The 17,183-nt window shown below is 41.0% G+C and overlaps 1 protein-coding gene across 2 annotated transcripts in view; it reads left to right on the forward strand.

The window, feature by feature from the left end:
• The window catches only part of PDE11A (phosphodiesterase 11A), a 185,239-nt gene that overhangs the window by 40,782 nt on the left and 127,274 nt on the right, over positions 1 to 17,183 (forward strand). For both annotated transcript variants that reach the window (XM_087918209.1, XM_087918156.1), the window contains exon 2: positions 7,113 to 7,271. In XM_087918209.1, the coding sequence (XP_087774335.1) occupies positions 7,113 to 7,271 (159 nt within the window). The remainder of the gene's footprint in view (positions 1 to 7,112; positions 7,272 to 17,183) is intronic.

Raw genomic sequence — 17,183 nt, forward strand, 5'->3', positions numbered from 1 at the left:
AATTAAGGGACAGAATGTTACAGGCCTAAGTAATAATCTCTTTGAAAACATGGAAAGTAAATGAGGGCTATAAAATTGTCCTTAGAATAGTTTTGTGCATTTTTAAATATATTTATTATTTAATAGAAATTATTTTTCTCCTCTACAAAATTATGCATTTTGTTGATAGTTATTTTCTAAAAAGTTATCAACATGTATAATCAGCATGATTCATTATTGTCATTATTAATGGGCCTGTAAAATTTTTATGGAATGAGTTACCAACAATATCAAAAGATAAGTAATTAATTGAACCTCTAGCTAGTAAACCACAAAAGATCACCCCCATAGAATACATTTTTGTTCCTAATTTATTTATCAAACATAATATAAGCATTTATTCTGTTAAAACTAAAACAGAATGCATTATTAGAAATACGACAGATTTAAGATTTCATAGCTAATACTGAAAACAGTATAAATTATTTTAAAATTGCTTTGTTTTCAGGTTTTCAAATGGTGAAGCTTCAATGCTTCACCCTGTGAAGTAAGCAATAAACTTGCTCAAATAGATAAAAACACCTTAAGGTTGACTCATTTGGGCAAAGAACATGCAGTGCAATCTTATTTACTCTGCCAAGCTGTAACTAAACAGATTTCCCACAATTATTTCTCCAATACAGAGTCTTTACTTTAGGAAACAGTTTATGGTTAGGTAGAACTGACTCTAATGCTGTGGTTTCTACACCCAAAATTACTCATCCTTTAAAAGATCCTCATTGTCTGCTTGAGCAAATTTTTGGCACTGAATTTGCTATCATTGTGGAGTTAAGCTCCTGAGATCAATATGCAAATATGTTTTTACGATGCCTGCTTTGGCTGATCAGTGCCATGTGAAACATGGATTGTAAACTTGCCAAATGTTCTATAGATGTTTTCACCCAAGTTAAAGGCAAAATGGGCAGCATCTCCTCTGCTGAACTCCATACTGATTCGTGACTTTGTAGAATTTTGATAATATGGTAATTAAATTTTCTTGCAAATATGAGAAAGAAAAAGAGATTAAGAAATAGCTCAATTGATAATACGTGTTTGAAACTGTAAATGTTTCCAAGGCAACTCAAAATTGACAAGTACATGAAAAAGCACTACATTGGACTCCCTTGAAATGGCTAATGTATGCTGTTTTATAGTTAAATTTGCTCCCAAACGGTAAGGTAACTACTCTGATAAGGCTACATTAAATACAACTGCATTCCAACAAGAAATTATTGCAGGCTTTGTCAAATTTGGATATTAATTTGAATGATTCACATTCTTTAGATGTGGTTATGGAATCCTTATTGCCTGCTGAAATGAAGCAAAAAAAATAAATACTCTTGGCTATCCTAAGTCCAGTCTGATATATCCAATGCTCAATCCTCAAATTGGACAAGTGGAAAAACACTGGTTTCTCAAATTTCAGCTTAACCATTAAATCAGGCCTTGACAGCATCACAGTAACTGCCTTAATATATGAATAAACGTTTCAGTACCTTCCCTTGATAGGAACAGACATGTTTTCTTGGTCTATGTTTGCAAAGGTTGTCCTCAGAAAAGGAAAATTAGACCAAACGCCTTCTAGAGCTATGTCATTTGAAGGAAATGGTCCTTTTAATTTAAAAGAACAATACTATACTAGATAGAAATCTCTGCACGTAGTGTACCATATAGGTTTGGATATTTCATATAATGTTTGTGGCTTGCTAAATCATGCTCCTGGATGTGGGAAATTCCTTTCCTGCTGCCGCTTGATTATTTTGCCTCCTCTCAACAGAATAAACAAAACAGGTTCTTTCCAACTGGAGGGGGGGAAAATGTTACCAAATGGAGAATTGCTAACGCTACTAAACAAAAGATATTATGCAGCTATTCCAACATGCTCTCCTTAATGGATTTCAATCATAAGAAAAAAAGGATGAAATAAGTAGTGGAAAAACACAGGAGGATTAAAAATGGAAAAACATCATTTGGAGCATTGCATTAAATTCCATTAATGAGTCAGTGGGTCTGCGCATAAAAGCCTTGTCTAGAAGCACTCTTTCTTACAGGAACTATTAAGAAGATTTCTCCAATTACAAAAGAGTGATTGGTAGACATGCTGAAAGGCTTGCTGCTAAAAGATCTTTCACTGGTTTTAAGCATAGCAGATAGTCCTTGTTTACTGATCATAACTAAGATGGGCAATTTGTTGGTTAAGCATGATAGTCACTAAGTGAAACTGTGACTGTTTATGATCTTTGCTTTACAGACCTGTGAAGGTAATAATTGCAAGGACTGGTTATAAAAATGACTTTTTCATCACTGTTGTAACTGTGAAGGGTTACAGTGCAAAGGCAATTGCTAAGCAAGGACTAGTTATATGCAGAATATTTCAGTAGACAATAGTATGTTGTAATATTGGCATGAATAAAAGAATGCATACTGTAGGTAATAAGGTAAATAGTATAATTAGGACCATTGTCAGGCTTCTGTTGATCAGCTCGTAAAAAGACTGCCAAGATTTCCAAGGACACAAAAGATATATTGTAGGGTCTTTATGAAAGAATGCCATTTACTGTTGTCTATCAAATGTAAGTTCTACTTACAGAATATAAAGGTTCACCTCTTTTTTCTACTCATGCGGTGTAACATACTAGAATCCATTCATTTGGGGGCAAGTGATGCATACAGCTTTTGCTAGGCTCTGTTTTAGGAACAGATGCTGTTTGCTTGTGCCTATGTGAGAATTGGATTTTATAGCTGATCACTCCTCAATCATCATTATTATGAGCCATGGTGGCATAGTGGTTAGAATGCAGTACTGCAGGCTACATCTGCTGACTGCTATTTGGCAGTTCAAATCTCACCAGGCTCAAGGTTGACTCAGCTTTCCATCCTTCCGAGGTGGGTAAAAGGAGGATCCAAATTGTTTGGGGCAATATGCTGACTCTTAGAGAGGGCTGTAAAAGCACTGTGAAATGCTATATAAGTTTAAGTGCTATTGCTATTATTTGAAAAAAAAACTTGAGTCTGATCTTGCATGAGCTATTTGTTAAATCAGTCCAATTCCAACCCACCCACCCCCAGTCCTCTATGTGTGCCTGAAAAAAAAGATGTGTCTGCTTTAAGATCCTGACTCAAAAGTTATGCATCCAAGCATTCATGTCTTCTTGTTTAGATTTGCACAGAAACCTGGGGAAAAAAATCAGGCTTCTTAATGATGCCTTACATAACTTGCCAATATAGAGTGAAAACCACAGGGATTTTCAAAAGTTATTCTTACTGATAGTCAGGGCTAGAAACATAATCTTGAAAACAGTAAATTTCCAGCCTTATTTGTAGTGAGTCAGTTAAGGTAGAATCTCTTTGTAACACATTTCCCTATATTACCTATATCTGGGCTCTGTTGTTTTTTTCTCACATAATCTGAATTCCTCCTTCCCATAGTCCCTCACAAGAAAATAACATTTACTTAAAATCATTTTGTATGTGTGTATAGGTTATCTGTAGCACTACTTTGTTATTTATTTGTGCATTTATTTATTCATTTGGTAAACATCCCACCATTCCTCTAGGAATTAACGGTAGCAAACCACTACTTCAGTCATTCGCTTGTATTAAGGTAGATTGAGTTGAGACATAGTCACTGTGAACTTCGATTCCGGTGTCTGTTCGATGCAGGAAAATCAAACTCCTGATTCCAAGGATTGTGGAAAAACTGATATTTAACACACACCTCTAAAAAGAAATGGTGTAAGGTCTCCTGCTTGGGCAGGGGGTTGGACTAGATGACATATAAGGTCCCTTCCAACTCTGTTAATCTGAATCTGATTGTTAAGACTGGTGTTGAACCTAGGTCTCTCCATTGAAATCACTTATTTTAATTAAATTGATAATCATTCCGCTTTTTTCTTCTCGGGAGACAGTCCATTAAATCTATTTTAGAATCTATTCTAACCAATTTATGGACCAAATATGTTACTGAATATTCTTTCTAAACTTGTACTTTAAAGTTCAAATTCAAGAAAACAGATGGGCATTCCAGTTATTCAAAAGCATTGAGAATGAGTTTAGGCAACAATAAGAGGAACAGAAACTTTTCTTTTTCTTGGAGAGACCTTGTAAATCTTTATGGCAATTTGTTACTTCCCCAACACTAATGCATAGTAATTAAGAATACTTAAATTATTTTTGAGTGCAAGTTCTATTGCAAATACGCATTACTTTATTAAAAAAACATAACCTTTATTGACAGTATTTGAGATGTAAGGATATGCCCGCAGGTAACCTAATGTTAAGGTTTTCATTTTCATTTTTTCATTTCATTTCATTTTTAGCATAAGATTGTTATTTTTGCTGTAAAACAGATACTCAGGTTTGTTCGGTTCTTAAGAGCCTTCTTTACTTATACCAAATTAGAATCCTTAGCTTTGGAGTGGTTTAGATTTTGACAACTTCCAACATACACTTATTATACATTGTATATCTATGGAGATTCTCAGTCATCCAGGTCACCGTTGTCCCAAAGATGATTTTTCCAAAGGCAACTGGACTGAAGAAGTTCATGAACTGAAGAAGCTTCTTGGATGAGAAGCAAAACATCTTCAAGGAAAAACAAAGAAAGTCCAGTTGCCTTTGGAAAAAGAACCTTTGGGATAGGCTATGTAATTTGCAAATTATAATTGATGCACAATATGGCAATGAGTTTGCATAGTAGTCTCAGGTCCTTTTTCATTTCTTTTCGAGGCCTGTAATAAAATCTTAATTTTGATCTATAATGTTCTACATGGGACCTTACCTTAGAGGAACACCTTTTTGCCTCATAACTACTTCTGCTTTAAGGTTACTAGCAGTTGTCCCTCAATCTGCAGCTTGGAAAATAACTACAATGGATAGGTATTTATTGTTTATAGAAGCTCTTTTGAGAACGGTTGATCTGGTACTTGCTCCTTTTAGTTCTAGACCAAGACACACATTAAAGACCATATTAATTAACTTATTAATTTTTAATGATAGTAATTGGTTGTTTTTCATTTTTAGAGACCTGTTTTACCTCTCTTTTGTTATTGACTTTAATGCTAGCACTTCCTTTTATATTGGAGTCAATTCCTTTTATTATTTTAGTTTGTATTCTGTATGTGTCTTGAAGAATTCTGTTTTATAAAATGACACCATTATGAACAAATGCATTCAAAATGATTGCATTAACTCTAGTTATTTTCTTTGGAACTTATTTTTCCATCTTTTGCTGGCTACCTTTATATCAGCCATGCTCAATAACAGTTTATCAGTTACGATTTGCTCTACTTGGTTAGCTTCTTTTTAATTTCACATTCATTACTTCTACTGTATGGGTCTTTTAAAAGTGGGCCTGCCACACCAAATGGGACAACCAGGGATTATTCAGACGTTTTGCTTTTTCCTATATTTCCTGACAGCGCTGTTTTTAATCTCCCCTTAACCAGAATTGTAATAGCTAGATTCAGGGGTGGGCTTCAAAAATTTTAGCAAAGGATTCTCTTCCCAGTTTCTGGCTGGGCGTGGCCATGGTGGGCATAGCCTAGTTGGCCTCCTGCACCACGGTGGGGGAGGCTCTCTGGAAGCCAGAAATGGGCCCATTTCCGGCCTACCCAAACTTCCAGGAGGCCCGTTTTTCACCCTCCCTGAGTCTCCACACGTATCCGGCACTTACCAGCATCCAAAATGGGCCACATGGGGACTCCTGAGAGGGGTGGGATGGGCGGGGCCAGCCAGTAGTGGGATTTGGGGGTTCTCCAAACTGCACAGAATCTTAGCTAGGGGCTCTCCTGAACCCCTGCGAACCCTCAGCAGCCCACCCCTGGCTAGATTTTAAGGAAAGGGTTGGCGATCTATAGAAGAAATGTAAACAAAAGATCGAGATTAAACCTCAAGGGAAGAGTAGTTTAAAGGTAACCAACCAGGTCTACTTTAATTCAAACAAATACAAACCCTAATCCCAACTCAAGCTTTCAAGAGTCACACCCAGATTTAGGTAGTAAATCACAGATTGCCAGAAACTTAACCCTTAATTCACTCCTCAGCTAGTCTTAGCAAAAGACTTCCAGACAAGAATCAACAAGATTAGAAATGTTATTGCATGCAATGATGGAACTTCAAGTACAACCATTGAGTATCCGCTGTAGTGCACAGAAGTCAGACATTTATTTAGTTTTAGGGTTGAATTCTTCCTCCTTCCTTCTCAATTAACAGAATCCTAGCAGGATATGTTGAGAAGTAATTGTGATATGCTTATGAAATAGTTGTCTTTATCCTGGAATTATTGGGTCTTGCTTTACCAGCTTCAGTCCTGTCGATATCTAATTTCTCACTGTGTGTAAATATCTGTGACTTAGAGGTAGTCCTTGGATTATGACTATTCATTCAGCGACCATTCAAAGTTACGATGGCACTGAATGAAGATACTTATGACCTGTGCCCAGAGTTACTACTTTATGTAGCAAATCTATGGTCATATGACCAAAATTCATGCACAGTCTTGGCAGCTGAGTGATTGATTGTAAGTCAAGGACTACCTGTAAACTTTTCATATTCTCAAGTGAGGAAAAGATGGTGGGAGGTGTGATAATAAACAAATAGGATGGCAGCTTTGTATCAATTCATCTCATTTAAAGTGTTTAAAGAATATCAGTTATTGTTATATCTGTCAGTTACGAGTCTTAGATATTATAATTTATTTCCACTATTAGATGGAACAGAATTGTACAGTGATTATAGATATCAGTGTGGATAACAGATCGTAATGGGGGAGTCTAAAGAAACTGATTAAAATATTATTTTAAAAGGTCTGTTAAATTCAGGTCCATTAAAACAACCAAAAATGAATGAAAAAGCCGAAAAATTGTTCCTATTGTCCATGTCAAGCAAAAGAAGCAAATAGAAATATTGCAAAATGTATATCAATTAAGTGTATACAACATAAAACGACATGCAAAAACATATCATCTATCTTCTAAATTACTATCAATCTAAAGAATTCTTGACAAAAGTGATTTAATGTATTGAATGTAGAAAAGAACATTTTAAATGCATATAAGTTTTAATCTTAATATTTTCCTTCTCCATTTTTTCAGGACCAACGCTTTAATGACAAGATTGACAAACTGACAGGATACAAGACGAAGTCATTGCTCTGCATGCCTATAAGAAATAGCGAGGGTGAAATCATTGGAGTTGCACAAGTGATAAATAAAACTCCTGGAGGTATTCCTTTTACTGATGATGATGAAAAAGTAAGATTTTCTGCCCTTTTTGTTTGATAATATAGAAGAGATCTCATACGTAGTTCTTCTCTCAAATGTGTATGCAGAGATGTAACGCTTTGTGTATAGTAAAGTATTATTTTTCTATAGCATATTAATAAGCATTGCATTATTTAATTTGAATTTTGCTGGAAACCTGATCATTCCTGGGGTAGGATGGCTGGTCTTTTTTTTTTTTACTGTTATGGAATGGTTTTCTGGTTAGTCTTATCTTTTTTCCTTGATTATTTTATTTCATTTTATTTCCTTTTAAACTACCCAAAGTTATTTGGGTAGACAGACAGCCTTAAAATTGGGATATTAAATTAGAATTAAATTATTTAATAGTCAGCCATTAAGTCACTTATTTGTTGAAATTGTTCTATTCATTAACAATTACAAATTCTTTATACACATAGATCAGGTATGAATGATTATAATAAAATATGGTCACCCATTACTGAACACATTGTGTAAAATTTTACATATATCTGTAAGAGGCCTTTACACATACATTTTTATTATGTTTTCTTTTTTCTTTGTCTTTTTTCTTTTTCTGTCCTGCTTTGCTTATTTAAAAAAAAGACAGGATTTGCAGTCACTCAATAAGCTGTTCTTCCAAAGATATCTAAATTAGACAACAACGAACCTATCTTTTTGACTCTTGCCTCCCAAATGGTAAACCAGAGTAAAAGAAAAACCATTTTCTGGGTGGAGATAGCAGTGACAACAGCAGCCATAGATTAAGTAATTCCTTTTTGTAATACATTTTTAAAAATTACATTCACAATTCGGTGGAATTTTAGAGATATACCCAGCTGCATCTAGATCAATGGATTTCAAGAGTTCCAAGATATCTGTCCTGGATATATCCAACACCTGATTCAGGAAATATTATTTAAAAAGAGAAATGAAAAAGGACACAAATATATAATGAATCAGAAATGGAAATCTGGAGATATTTCAGGTTTTAAAGCTATATTTTGCTTCGATAGAAATATAATTTCTTAATGAACATCTTAATTAATATCAATAACCAGTTCCCACTGAAACTACGCATGTGTTTATGCTGACTGAAAATTTTATAATCACTGTTCTGTTGTTTCTTTGCCCCGTTGAACTGAAAGCTTAATTTGGAACAAACCAGTGAAATTTGGATATACTTAATTTCTTTGCACATGTCTCATTCTCCCTTTAGAGCATTTAAGACATGGTCTTATTGTTATGGCAAGAGCATTACAATCATAAACATTTTTTAATTAAAAATATACAGTTTAACAGCAAAATGTATGCATTTAGGTCTTACAAGAAACTTCTTAATAACAAATATTTAGTAGTATTGGATGAACAGTTACTTAAAGTTATTATATTCTGAACTAGCCTCTGAAAAATAGGGAGAGGATATTGATTTTCCAATTATAGCATGCCACAATAATTTGCAGTGTAATTATAACAATCTCAGGTTGTAATGCAATCAGGTGTCCTCACTTTATTATTACCCATAATCTCTTTGCCTAAATTTTCAGTGATACTGGTGGATGAAATCATTAAGAATATTTTTTTCCCAATTGCATCATGGCATTTTCAAGAGCTTCAGGGAATAAATGAATACTGAGTAAGGTTCTTTTTATGGCTTCCTATCCCTATGGAGGACCAGTCCAGCAGTGGAAATCATGCTGATGCATAAAAGAAAAGCTGCAGTGGCAGTATGGGGATGGGATGCCTTTAAAGTAATGTGTTTTTCAATTATGTGCCCAAAAAGTGGAATTAATCAATTGGTAGAAAACCAGTAGACTTCCTAAGCATAATAAACTTGGCATATTTTTACAACAGAAGGTCACGGCTTCCGTGGGTTGTAAAATTGTTTGCTCTCTGTATGTGAACTTGCTTTTTGTCAACATAATGGAAAGATCGATAAATGTTTCATGTGGCTACGGTTTAATGCATTTGTTAAAACGAAGTTTTTATATACGAGTTTTGTCTTTATTTTACATTTTGCTTATTTTTATTTTGTTTTAGATTTCCTATCTTTTAGAAGACTGACACTGTATTCACCTGTTCAAGAGGCACTGGCTGGCTTAGTGGGCAGGAAATTTAGGATGCTGGCTTATCAAACTTTCCGTAGTGAGACTCGAAGTCTTATAAACATTCATGCTCTTTTGCGTACAAATCAGGAAAAGGAGAATGAACAAGTTGAATAGAGATAACTGCATTTATGTGTACTTGAAGAATCAGTGCAGTTGCTTCAAGCCAGAACTATCAACTTCCATGGCTATATTTTAATGCCAATACAGATTGCAGTTAGAATGATTATATGTTGATATGTAAGTATGCTGGTCTGAGCTCCATATAGTTTGCCCCAGCTTTAGAGCTTTTGTAAGCTGGAATTGGCTTATTTCCTTATAAACCATATCAAAAGGTTTTAGGACTTCTACTGGTCATACGCACACACACACACACATACACACACACACACTTTTTTTTTCAGGCTCTCAAATGTCCACGAGTCACTTCTCAGAGTACAATGGACAGGGTTGGAATGCTAGGATGTTGGCTTATTAAATTTAGGGACTCTCCTTTCTGTCATCCAGGTTAAATCATTGTTACCTTTGCCAAACATCTGCCAATGCCTCATCTGTTATACCTGACATTTCCAGGCCTTGGAGCTCATAAAATAATGGCAGGATACAAATAAATAAAATCCTTTTGAATATTGGTAGTGCTGGAAACATAACACACTATAAAAACAATCCTATTACATATTAATGGTATTGAACCTTTCTCAGTCGAGCTGCTCCGAGCATCCAGAGAGTGGGAGGTGCTCTAGTCTTCACCAATTGCAGGCCGAGCTATAATTGAGGAACGCTCCTCCCCACCACGTGGCTTCTCCATGCGTTCCCCAGTTTTTAGCTCAGCCTCGCAAGAGACAGGCAGCTATAGATCATTCTCCTTGACCGTTTCAGGATTTCTGTTTCATTTTCAGGTTTGATCGTTTCATTTTGGCTTCTTTCCTTGGTCCCTGCGCTTTTGGGTTTTAGTTGTGAGTAAAGGAGCGAAGTTTCGCCCCTCAGGGGGGAGATAGAGGGGTTTTAGAGCCTTTGCTCCCCCCATCCCCCCTTCCCTCTTTCCTGCCATTTCAAGCCGTTCCTGCCTTTAAGCAGTGGCTTGCGATCGCGCTCTCCTTAGCGCGCGTTGTGTCTTCCCCCCACGAATGCCTTTTCCTAGCCCTTGTTTTTTCAGCTCAATTCTTTTAGCTGACTGCCTTTTTTTCTTAAGGGCTATTCCGTCTCTGAGCCTTGCGTCCAGCCCGGTGGCCATTTTAGGCGCACCTCGTGGCGGGCGCCATTTTGCCCAAGGCATCGAATTGCTGCGACGTGGATAGAGCCCCATAGCAGGTCCTACTGGCCTGTGGGAGCCTTTATTTCAGAAGGGGTGTTATGACCTTGTGCTCTGTTGCCCCATTTTCATTGTTGGCATTCTGCAGCCTGCTCAGAGGCGAAGACAGGCACCTACTTCCCAGGTTATTGGGAGGCAGCCTCAGAGGCCTTTACAGACTTCTTTCCTGGAGTATTTTTTTTCTGTTTAAATTTTGGCCTCAGCGTTCATTTGGTTAAATTGGTTTTTTAGAGAGAGTTTTTTTCCAATCTTAATTTTTCTCTATTTTTTTTTTAAAAAAAAGAGAGAGAGCATTTATATTTTATTAATAATTTAGTTACCCTTTTTTTGGTCATTTGGTGTAGCTTTTATTGTATACCCTTAGGGGTGTTTTTTTCCCTTTTACCAAAAATAATAATAATAATAATAAATTAATTAAAATAAAATTATATATATATATATATATATATATATATATATATATATATATATATATATATATATATATATATATATATATATATATAGTATCTAAAAATTTTTCCAAAAGGGGGACGTGGCTCAACTATAGGATACCCGGCTTCCATTGTGGACCGCATTCCTAGGCGTGCCAACCGCCTTCATATTTATTATACCTTTTGTTTGTAATGGCAGAGGAAAATCCCAGAGGGCCTTCCTTAAAGGCTAAGTCTAAAACTCACCATCTGCGCAAAAGGGCTAAGGAACCTTCTGCAGCCTCTGAAAGGGACGCCCTAAGGCGCCACAGAGCTCTGGAAAAGGAGTTTTATAGGCACTCCAGGGACTCTCATTCTGTAATTCCAGCTTCTATTCCCTCTACCTCTAACCAACCTCCCCCTTTGCCAGAACAACCTTCTCTTTCCAGGCACAACACACCTGTCCAGAGCCCCCGGGCCACTCGAACTCCAGAGGCGACCTTCACCCCAACCGCTGCTGGCCTTCGCCCAAAGACCCTTCAACTAGCATCATTCCTGACAGTGTTAAGGAATGGATGCAGCTTGCCATCCGCCAGGGGATCGCGGAAGGTATGCAACAGTTGTCCAAGACAGCCTCTCAAGCAATGGCTCCGAGATTGATTCTGCCTCCGGAGAACCTCTACCCAGACCGGTGACTCTCCACAGACAGGTACCTTCCCAAGGGGACCCTCCCTTTCCAGAAGGGGAGGAAGAGGAGGACGAGGAAGAGGATATGGCCTTTGCACCCTACGGGGCAGAGGAAGGGTCAGAGAGGGGGTCCCTCCATTATTCTGAGCCCTTCTCCAAAGTGGAGCAGTTGGAAGGGGACATGTCGGAGGATGAGGGCCTCTCCCCCGACCAGCCCTCCCTTGTAAGCCTGTTCAAGCCTCATTTATTCAAGCCTTTGCTGTTCAAAGCAAAGAATATCTCAGGCCTAACTCCCCAGTCATCTTCTGATTCCTCGCCAGCAGCCTCTGGGGCCCCAGAGGATGCCATTTTCAGACAGACAGCGGTGGAGGCCAAAGTTGTGCCAGTCCCTCCAATCTTCTCCGATCTAGTGGCGAAACAGTTAGCCTCTTCTGGTCTCCCCTCCGCCCGCTCCGGGCAGGACAAGAGATTTTTTAATCTCGACGCAGACTTCTCCACCATGCTAAACACCCCCGAGGTGGATGACCCCATTATCAGACTGGCATCCTCGTCGAACCCCACAGATGCTCTGGAAGCCTTAAGGCCGGAGGGCAAGAAGGCGGAGATGGCGCTGCGACGGGCGCACCAGTTTGATGCTTGGGCCATTCGGTCTGCCACTGCCTCATCTTTTTTTACTAGATCGTCTACTAGGTGGCTTCGACAGCTGAAACAGCATGTTTCTCCATCTAATGCTAGGGCCCATCAAGATATTGCAAAACTAACAGCAGCAGCTGAGTTTGCGGCCGATGCAAATTTTCACTCGGTGAAGTTCTCCTCTCGGGCCATATCCTCTCATGTTACGGCCCAACGGCTGCTTTGGCTTAGGCATTGGCAGGCCGACATTAAAAACAAGTCGAAACTGGCCTCAGCTCCCATCTTGGGAAATAAATTATTTGGTCCGGCCCTGGAACCACTGTTGATGGAGAGCCGGAACAAAAAGAAATTTCTTCCGGCTCTTTTTTGTAGGCAAGAGCCCAGATCCTCTCAGCCCTTTCGAAGGGGCTCCTTCCATACCCCCTTTCAAACTCCCTTCTCTCCCCGTTATCAGAGTTCTCCAACCTTTCGCCCGGCCTATCGAGACCGGGGCGATTCGGGAGACAGGTCCAGAGGGAGGGGCAGTTACAGGAGACCCTTCTGGGGTTTGGCAGGTAAGACTCCCTGCCGTCCAAGATAGGTTTTCAGCCCCCTTGCCCATTGGTGGTCGCCTTAAATTCTTTGCGAGCCAGTGGGAAGCATCTACGTGTGATGCCTGGGTTAAAGACACGGTCCAATTTGGTTTTTCCCTTCAGTTCCAAGTCCTCCCACCCGAACACTTCATGGTTTCTCCCATTTCCAGGGATCATACCAAGCGCGCTCTCCTAGAGACCGCCATTAAACATCTGTTGGATATTAAGGCCATACAGCCCGTGCCACCTTCTCAACGAGGAGAGGGATTCTATTCCCTCCTCTTTCTAGTCCCTAAGCACTCTGGGGGTTGGAGGCCCATTTTGGTTTTAAAAAGGCTCAATCGTTATATTGTTCATCATAAATTTAAAATGCATACCCTTCAGTCCATCCTGCAGGGCACCAGGGAAGGAGACTGGCTCACTTCCATTGACCTCTCTGAGGCATATCTTCATATACCCATTCACCCTTCCTTTTCTAGATATCTGAGATTTTATTACAATGGCTGTCATTATCAATATATAGCCCTTCCCTTTGGGTTAGCCTCAGCTCCCAGGACCTTCACCAAGGTTTTGACAGCCTTAGCAGCTCACCTCAGACAACTCCCTGTCCGTATTTACTGCTATCTTGACGACATTCTCATTCTTTCTCCAACCCAAAGCCAAGCCGAGAGGGACACCAGAACCACTCTTTTAGTACTTCAGGATCATGGTTTCCTTGTAAATTGGGAAAAGAGCCAGCTTACCCCTTCCACTCGAATAGTTCATTTAGGGGCGGTGATCGATTCAGTTGAGAGAAAGGTTTTCCTCTCCCCGGAAAGGTTTGCTAGCATTCAAAAATCGATTAAGACCATCAGGCGGGCAAAGAAAGCTTCATTGCTTGACCTATCTAAATTGCTTGGGAAAATGATCTCATGTATATCCATTGTTCCCTGGGCCCGATTTCATTCCAGGTCCCTTCAATGGTTCCTGCTACCTTATCAACGCTCAAGAAGGAGCAATTCAAGATTCGTAGTAAGGATCCCTCCAAAGGTTCTCACCTCGCTACTCTGGTGGACCAGACCCACTACCAACAAAGGACATCCGTTCAAAGAACCCCAGAGGGTCACCCTCACAACAGACGCCAGCCTAACAGGTTGGGGGCCCCACCTGCATTCGCTGTCAGCTCAAGGAACCTGGTCAGTAAACGAGCGCTCTTGCAGCATAAATTGGTTAGAGCTCCACGCAGTATATCTGGCATTATGCACCTTTCTTCCTCAAGTTCGAGGGCGTCACGTCTTGGTCTTGACGGACAACACTACGACCAAGGCCCACATCAACCGGCAGGGGGGCACTCACTCCATCAGGCTCATGAAAAGGGCCGAACGGATCTGTCGATGGGCGGAGGCCAATCTGCTATCCATAAAGGCGGAGCCCATCTCGGGGGACTCCAACGTTCAGGCAGACTGGTTGAGCAGAACCGTCGCCGACCAGTCCGAATGGCGCCTGCATCCCTCCCTTTTCCGGGAAGCCTCAGGGAGGTTCGGGTTACCGCTAGTGGACCTGTTTGCATCCCCATCCAGTGCCCAGACACCGAGGTTTTTTTCCTGGTACCCCACCCAGGGGGCCGAGAACCACGATGCCCTGCGTTGTCCTTGGCCCACGGGGCTCCTTTACGCTTCCCCCACTACCGCTGCTGCCCAAGGTGATCCAAAAGGTACTCCTCGAGAAAGCGGAACTTCTTCTGGTGGCCCCATATTGGCCCAGGAGACCCTGGTTTGCGGACCTTCGCAACCTGTCAGTGGCTCCTCCTTGGAGGATTCCACCGGACAAGATTTCGCTGTCCCAGGGACCTCTTCAGCATCAGAATCCACAATGGCTTCAGCTGACCGTTTGGAGGTTGAGCGGGACCGTTTAAGGAAGGAAGGCATGTCCGATCTGGTCATCAACACTATTCTGGCAGCCAGAATAACCACTTCAACCACTCTCATATACAATGCCACCTGGAACATATTTTGTAAGTGGAGCCACAAGTTACATATTAATCCGATCTCTCCATCAATCGCACAAATTCTGGCCTTTTTAGAAGAAGGGTTGGACAACGGTCTTTCCCCCAACACTTTAAGAAGGCAGGTGGCGGCCCTATCTACGGTTATCTCTGGCAACCTGTCTGGCCCACTTTCCCACCACCCTCGCATTAGAGCTTTTCTTAGAGGTGCCACTAATTTGCACCCTCCAGTAGTTCACAGATATCCGACCTGGGACCTCAACAAGGTTCTCTCGGCACTGACTAGGCCTCCCTTTGAACCTCTGAGAGAGACGTCACTCCAACTCCTCACGCTCAAGGTGGTTTTTCTTGTGGCAATTACATCGGCTCATCAGATATCTGAAATAGCAGCTCTATCCGTTAGAAAGGAGTTATGCGTTTTCCACGCTGATCGGGTGGTCCTGCGGCCAGATCCCTCCTTCATGCCCAAGATAAACTCAGCTTTTCACAGATCACAGGAGCTTGTCCTTCCTAACTTTTGTCCAAGACCTTCTCAAGAGAAAGAAAGGCAGTGGCATACTCTCGATGTTAGACGGGCGCTCCGTATCTATATCAGTCGCACTCAGCCTATAAGGAGGTCGGAGGCTTTGTTTTTATCTTTTCAGCCAAAGACGCTGGGCTGCAAAGTTTCCCCGTCTACTGTTGGCCGTTGGATTAGAGCTACAGTATCCAAGGCCTATTTGTCACTGGCGCTTCCTGTTCCCAGTGGAGTAACCGCTCACTCTACAAGGAGTGCTGCTACTTCTACAGCCTGGGCTACTCAGGCTCCTATTCATGATATTTGCAGAGCGGCTACCTGGTCATCTCCATCTCCATTTATTCGCCATTATAAAACCGATGTTTTTGCCTCGGCAGAAGCCTCCTTTGGCAGATGAGTCCTTCAGCAAGTGGTGAGAGATCCAGAACATGCTCCGAGCCAGACGGAGTCCCCCCCGTAGGACAGGCCATGCTTTGGTATGTCCCACTCTCTGGATGCTCGGAGCAGCTCGATTGAGAATGGGCGTTGGTTCTTACCTGACACGCCATTTCTAGTCGAGCTGCGTAGAGCATCCAGCCCCACCCTATTTGGTCCGTCTGGTGGGGAATCCTGTTTCGGCCAACAATTCATATGGTTTTTATAGTTGAGTGTTGTTTATAGTTAAGATGAGGGGATAGTTGTTTGTCTTCTCATCTTCGTAAAACCTGGGGAACGCATGGAGAAGCCACGTGGTGGGGAGGAGCGTTCCTCAATTATAGCTCAGCCTGCAATTGGTGAAGACTAGAGCACCTCCCACTCTCTGGATGCTCTACGCAGCTCGACTAGAAATGGCGTGTCAGGTAAGAACCAACGACCATTCTTCTACAAAAAAAAGAATTGTAAAGAACTTTGTTCCCTAACAAAGTTAATATAAGTGGAGAGAATAAACTTCAGTCTTAGGTATTGCTGATGCTGATTATATCAACAATGATATAGTATTTTGAATATTAAATTTCTGTTTAGGAACAAACGTCTCTTTCAAGAAAAAATGGGAAATTTAACGATGAGCACTTTAGTTAAGAACACACATAGATCACTATATTTTCTCTGTGGGAATGGCCTTATGAGTTGTAAGGTAACCAGGGGTGGGATTCAGCTGGTTTGGGCAAACTGGGTGTTAAATTTACATCTGGTTCAACCGAACCGGTAGTTGAACCAACCAGCTGGCCCCACCCATGCCTTCACTCCCAGGAGTCTCCATGCAGCCCGTTTTGGATGCAGATGAGTGCAGGGCCGATGCAGAGGCTCTGGTAGGGTGAAAAACGCCTCTCTTGGAAGTTCTGGAAGTCTGCAAATGGGCCTGTTTTGGCTTCTGGAGAGCCTCTGGAGCCCCAGGGAGGCAGTTTTCATCCTCCCAGATGCCTGAGGGAAATCTCTGGACTCTGGGGGAAGGCGAAAACCGGCCCTTCCAGAAGTCCGGAAACAGGCCTGTTTCCAGCTTCCGGAGGGCCTCCAGAGCCAGGGGGAGGCCATTTTCACCCTCCCAGAGCCCAAGGAAAACGTCCGGATTCTGGAGAAGGTGAAAAGCACCCCTCCCGGAAGTTCAGTAGGCCACACCCACCATGGCCACGCCTACCCAGCAACCGGGCAGAGAACCGGTTGCTGGGATTTTTGAATCCCACCCTTTGATGTAATGGCACAAAGTTTACCACATTACTCCAA

The sequence above is a fragment of the Pseudonaja textilis genome, chromosome 1, assembly GCF_049901715.1.
Source record: "Pseudonaja textilis isolate UNSWEBS1 chromosome 1, rPseTex1.2, whole genome shotgun sequence".
Classification (NCBI taxonomy): Eukaryota; Metazoa; Chordata; class Lepidosauria; order Squamata; family Elapidae; genus Pseudonaja; species Pseudonaja textilis.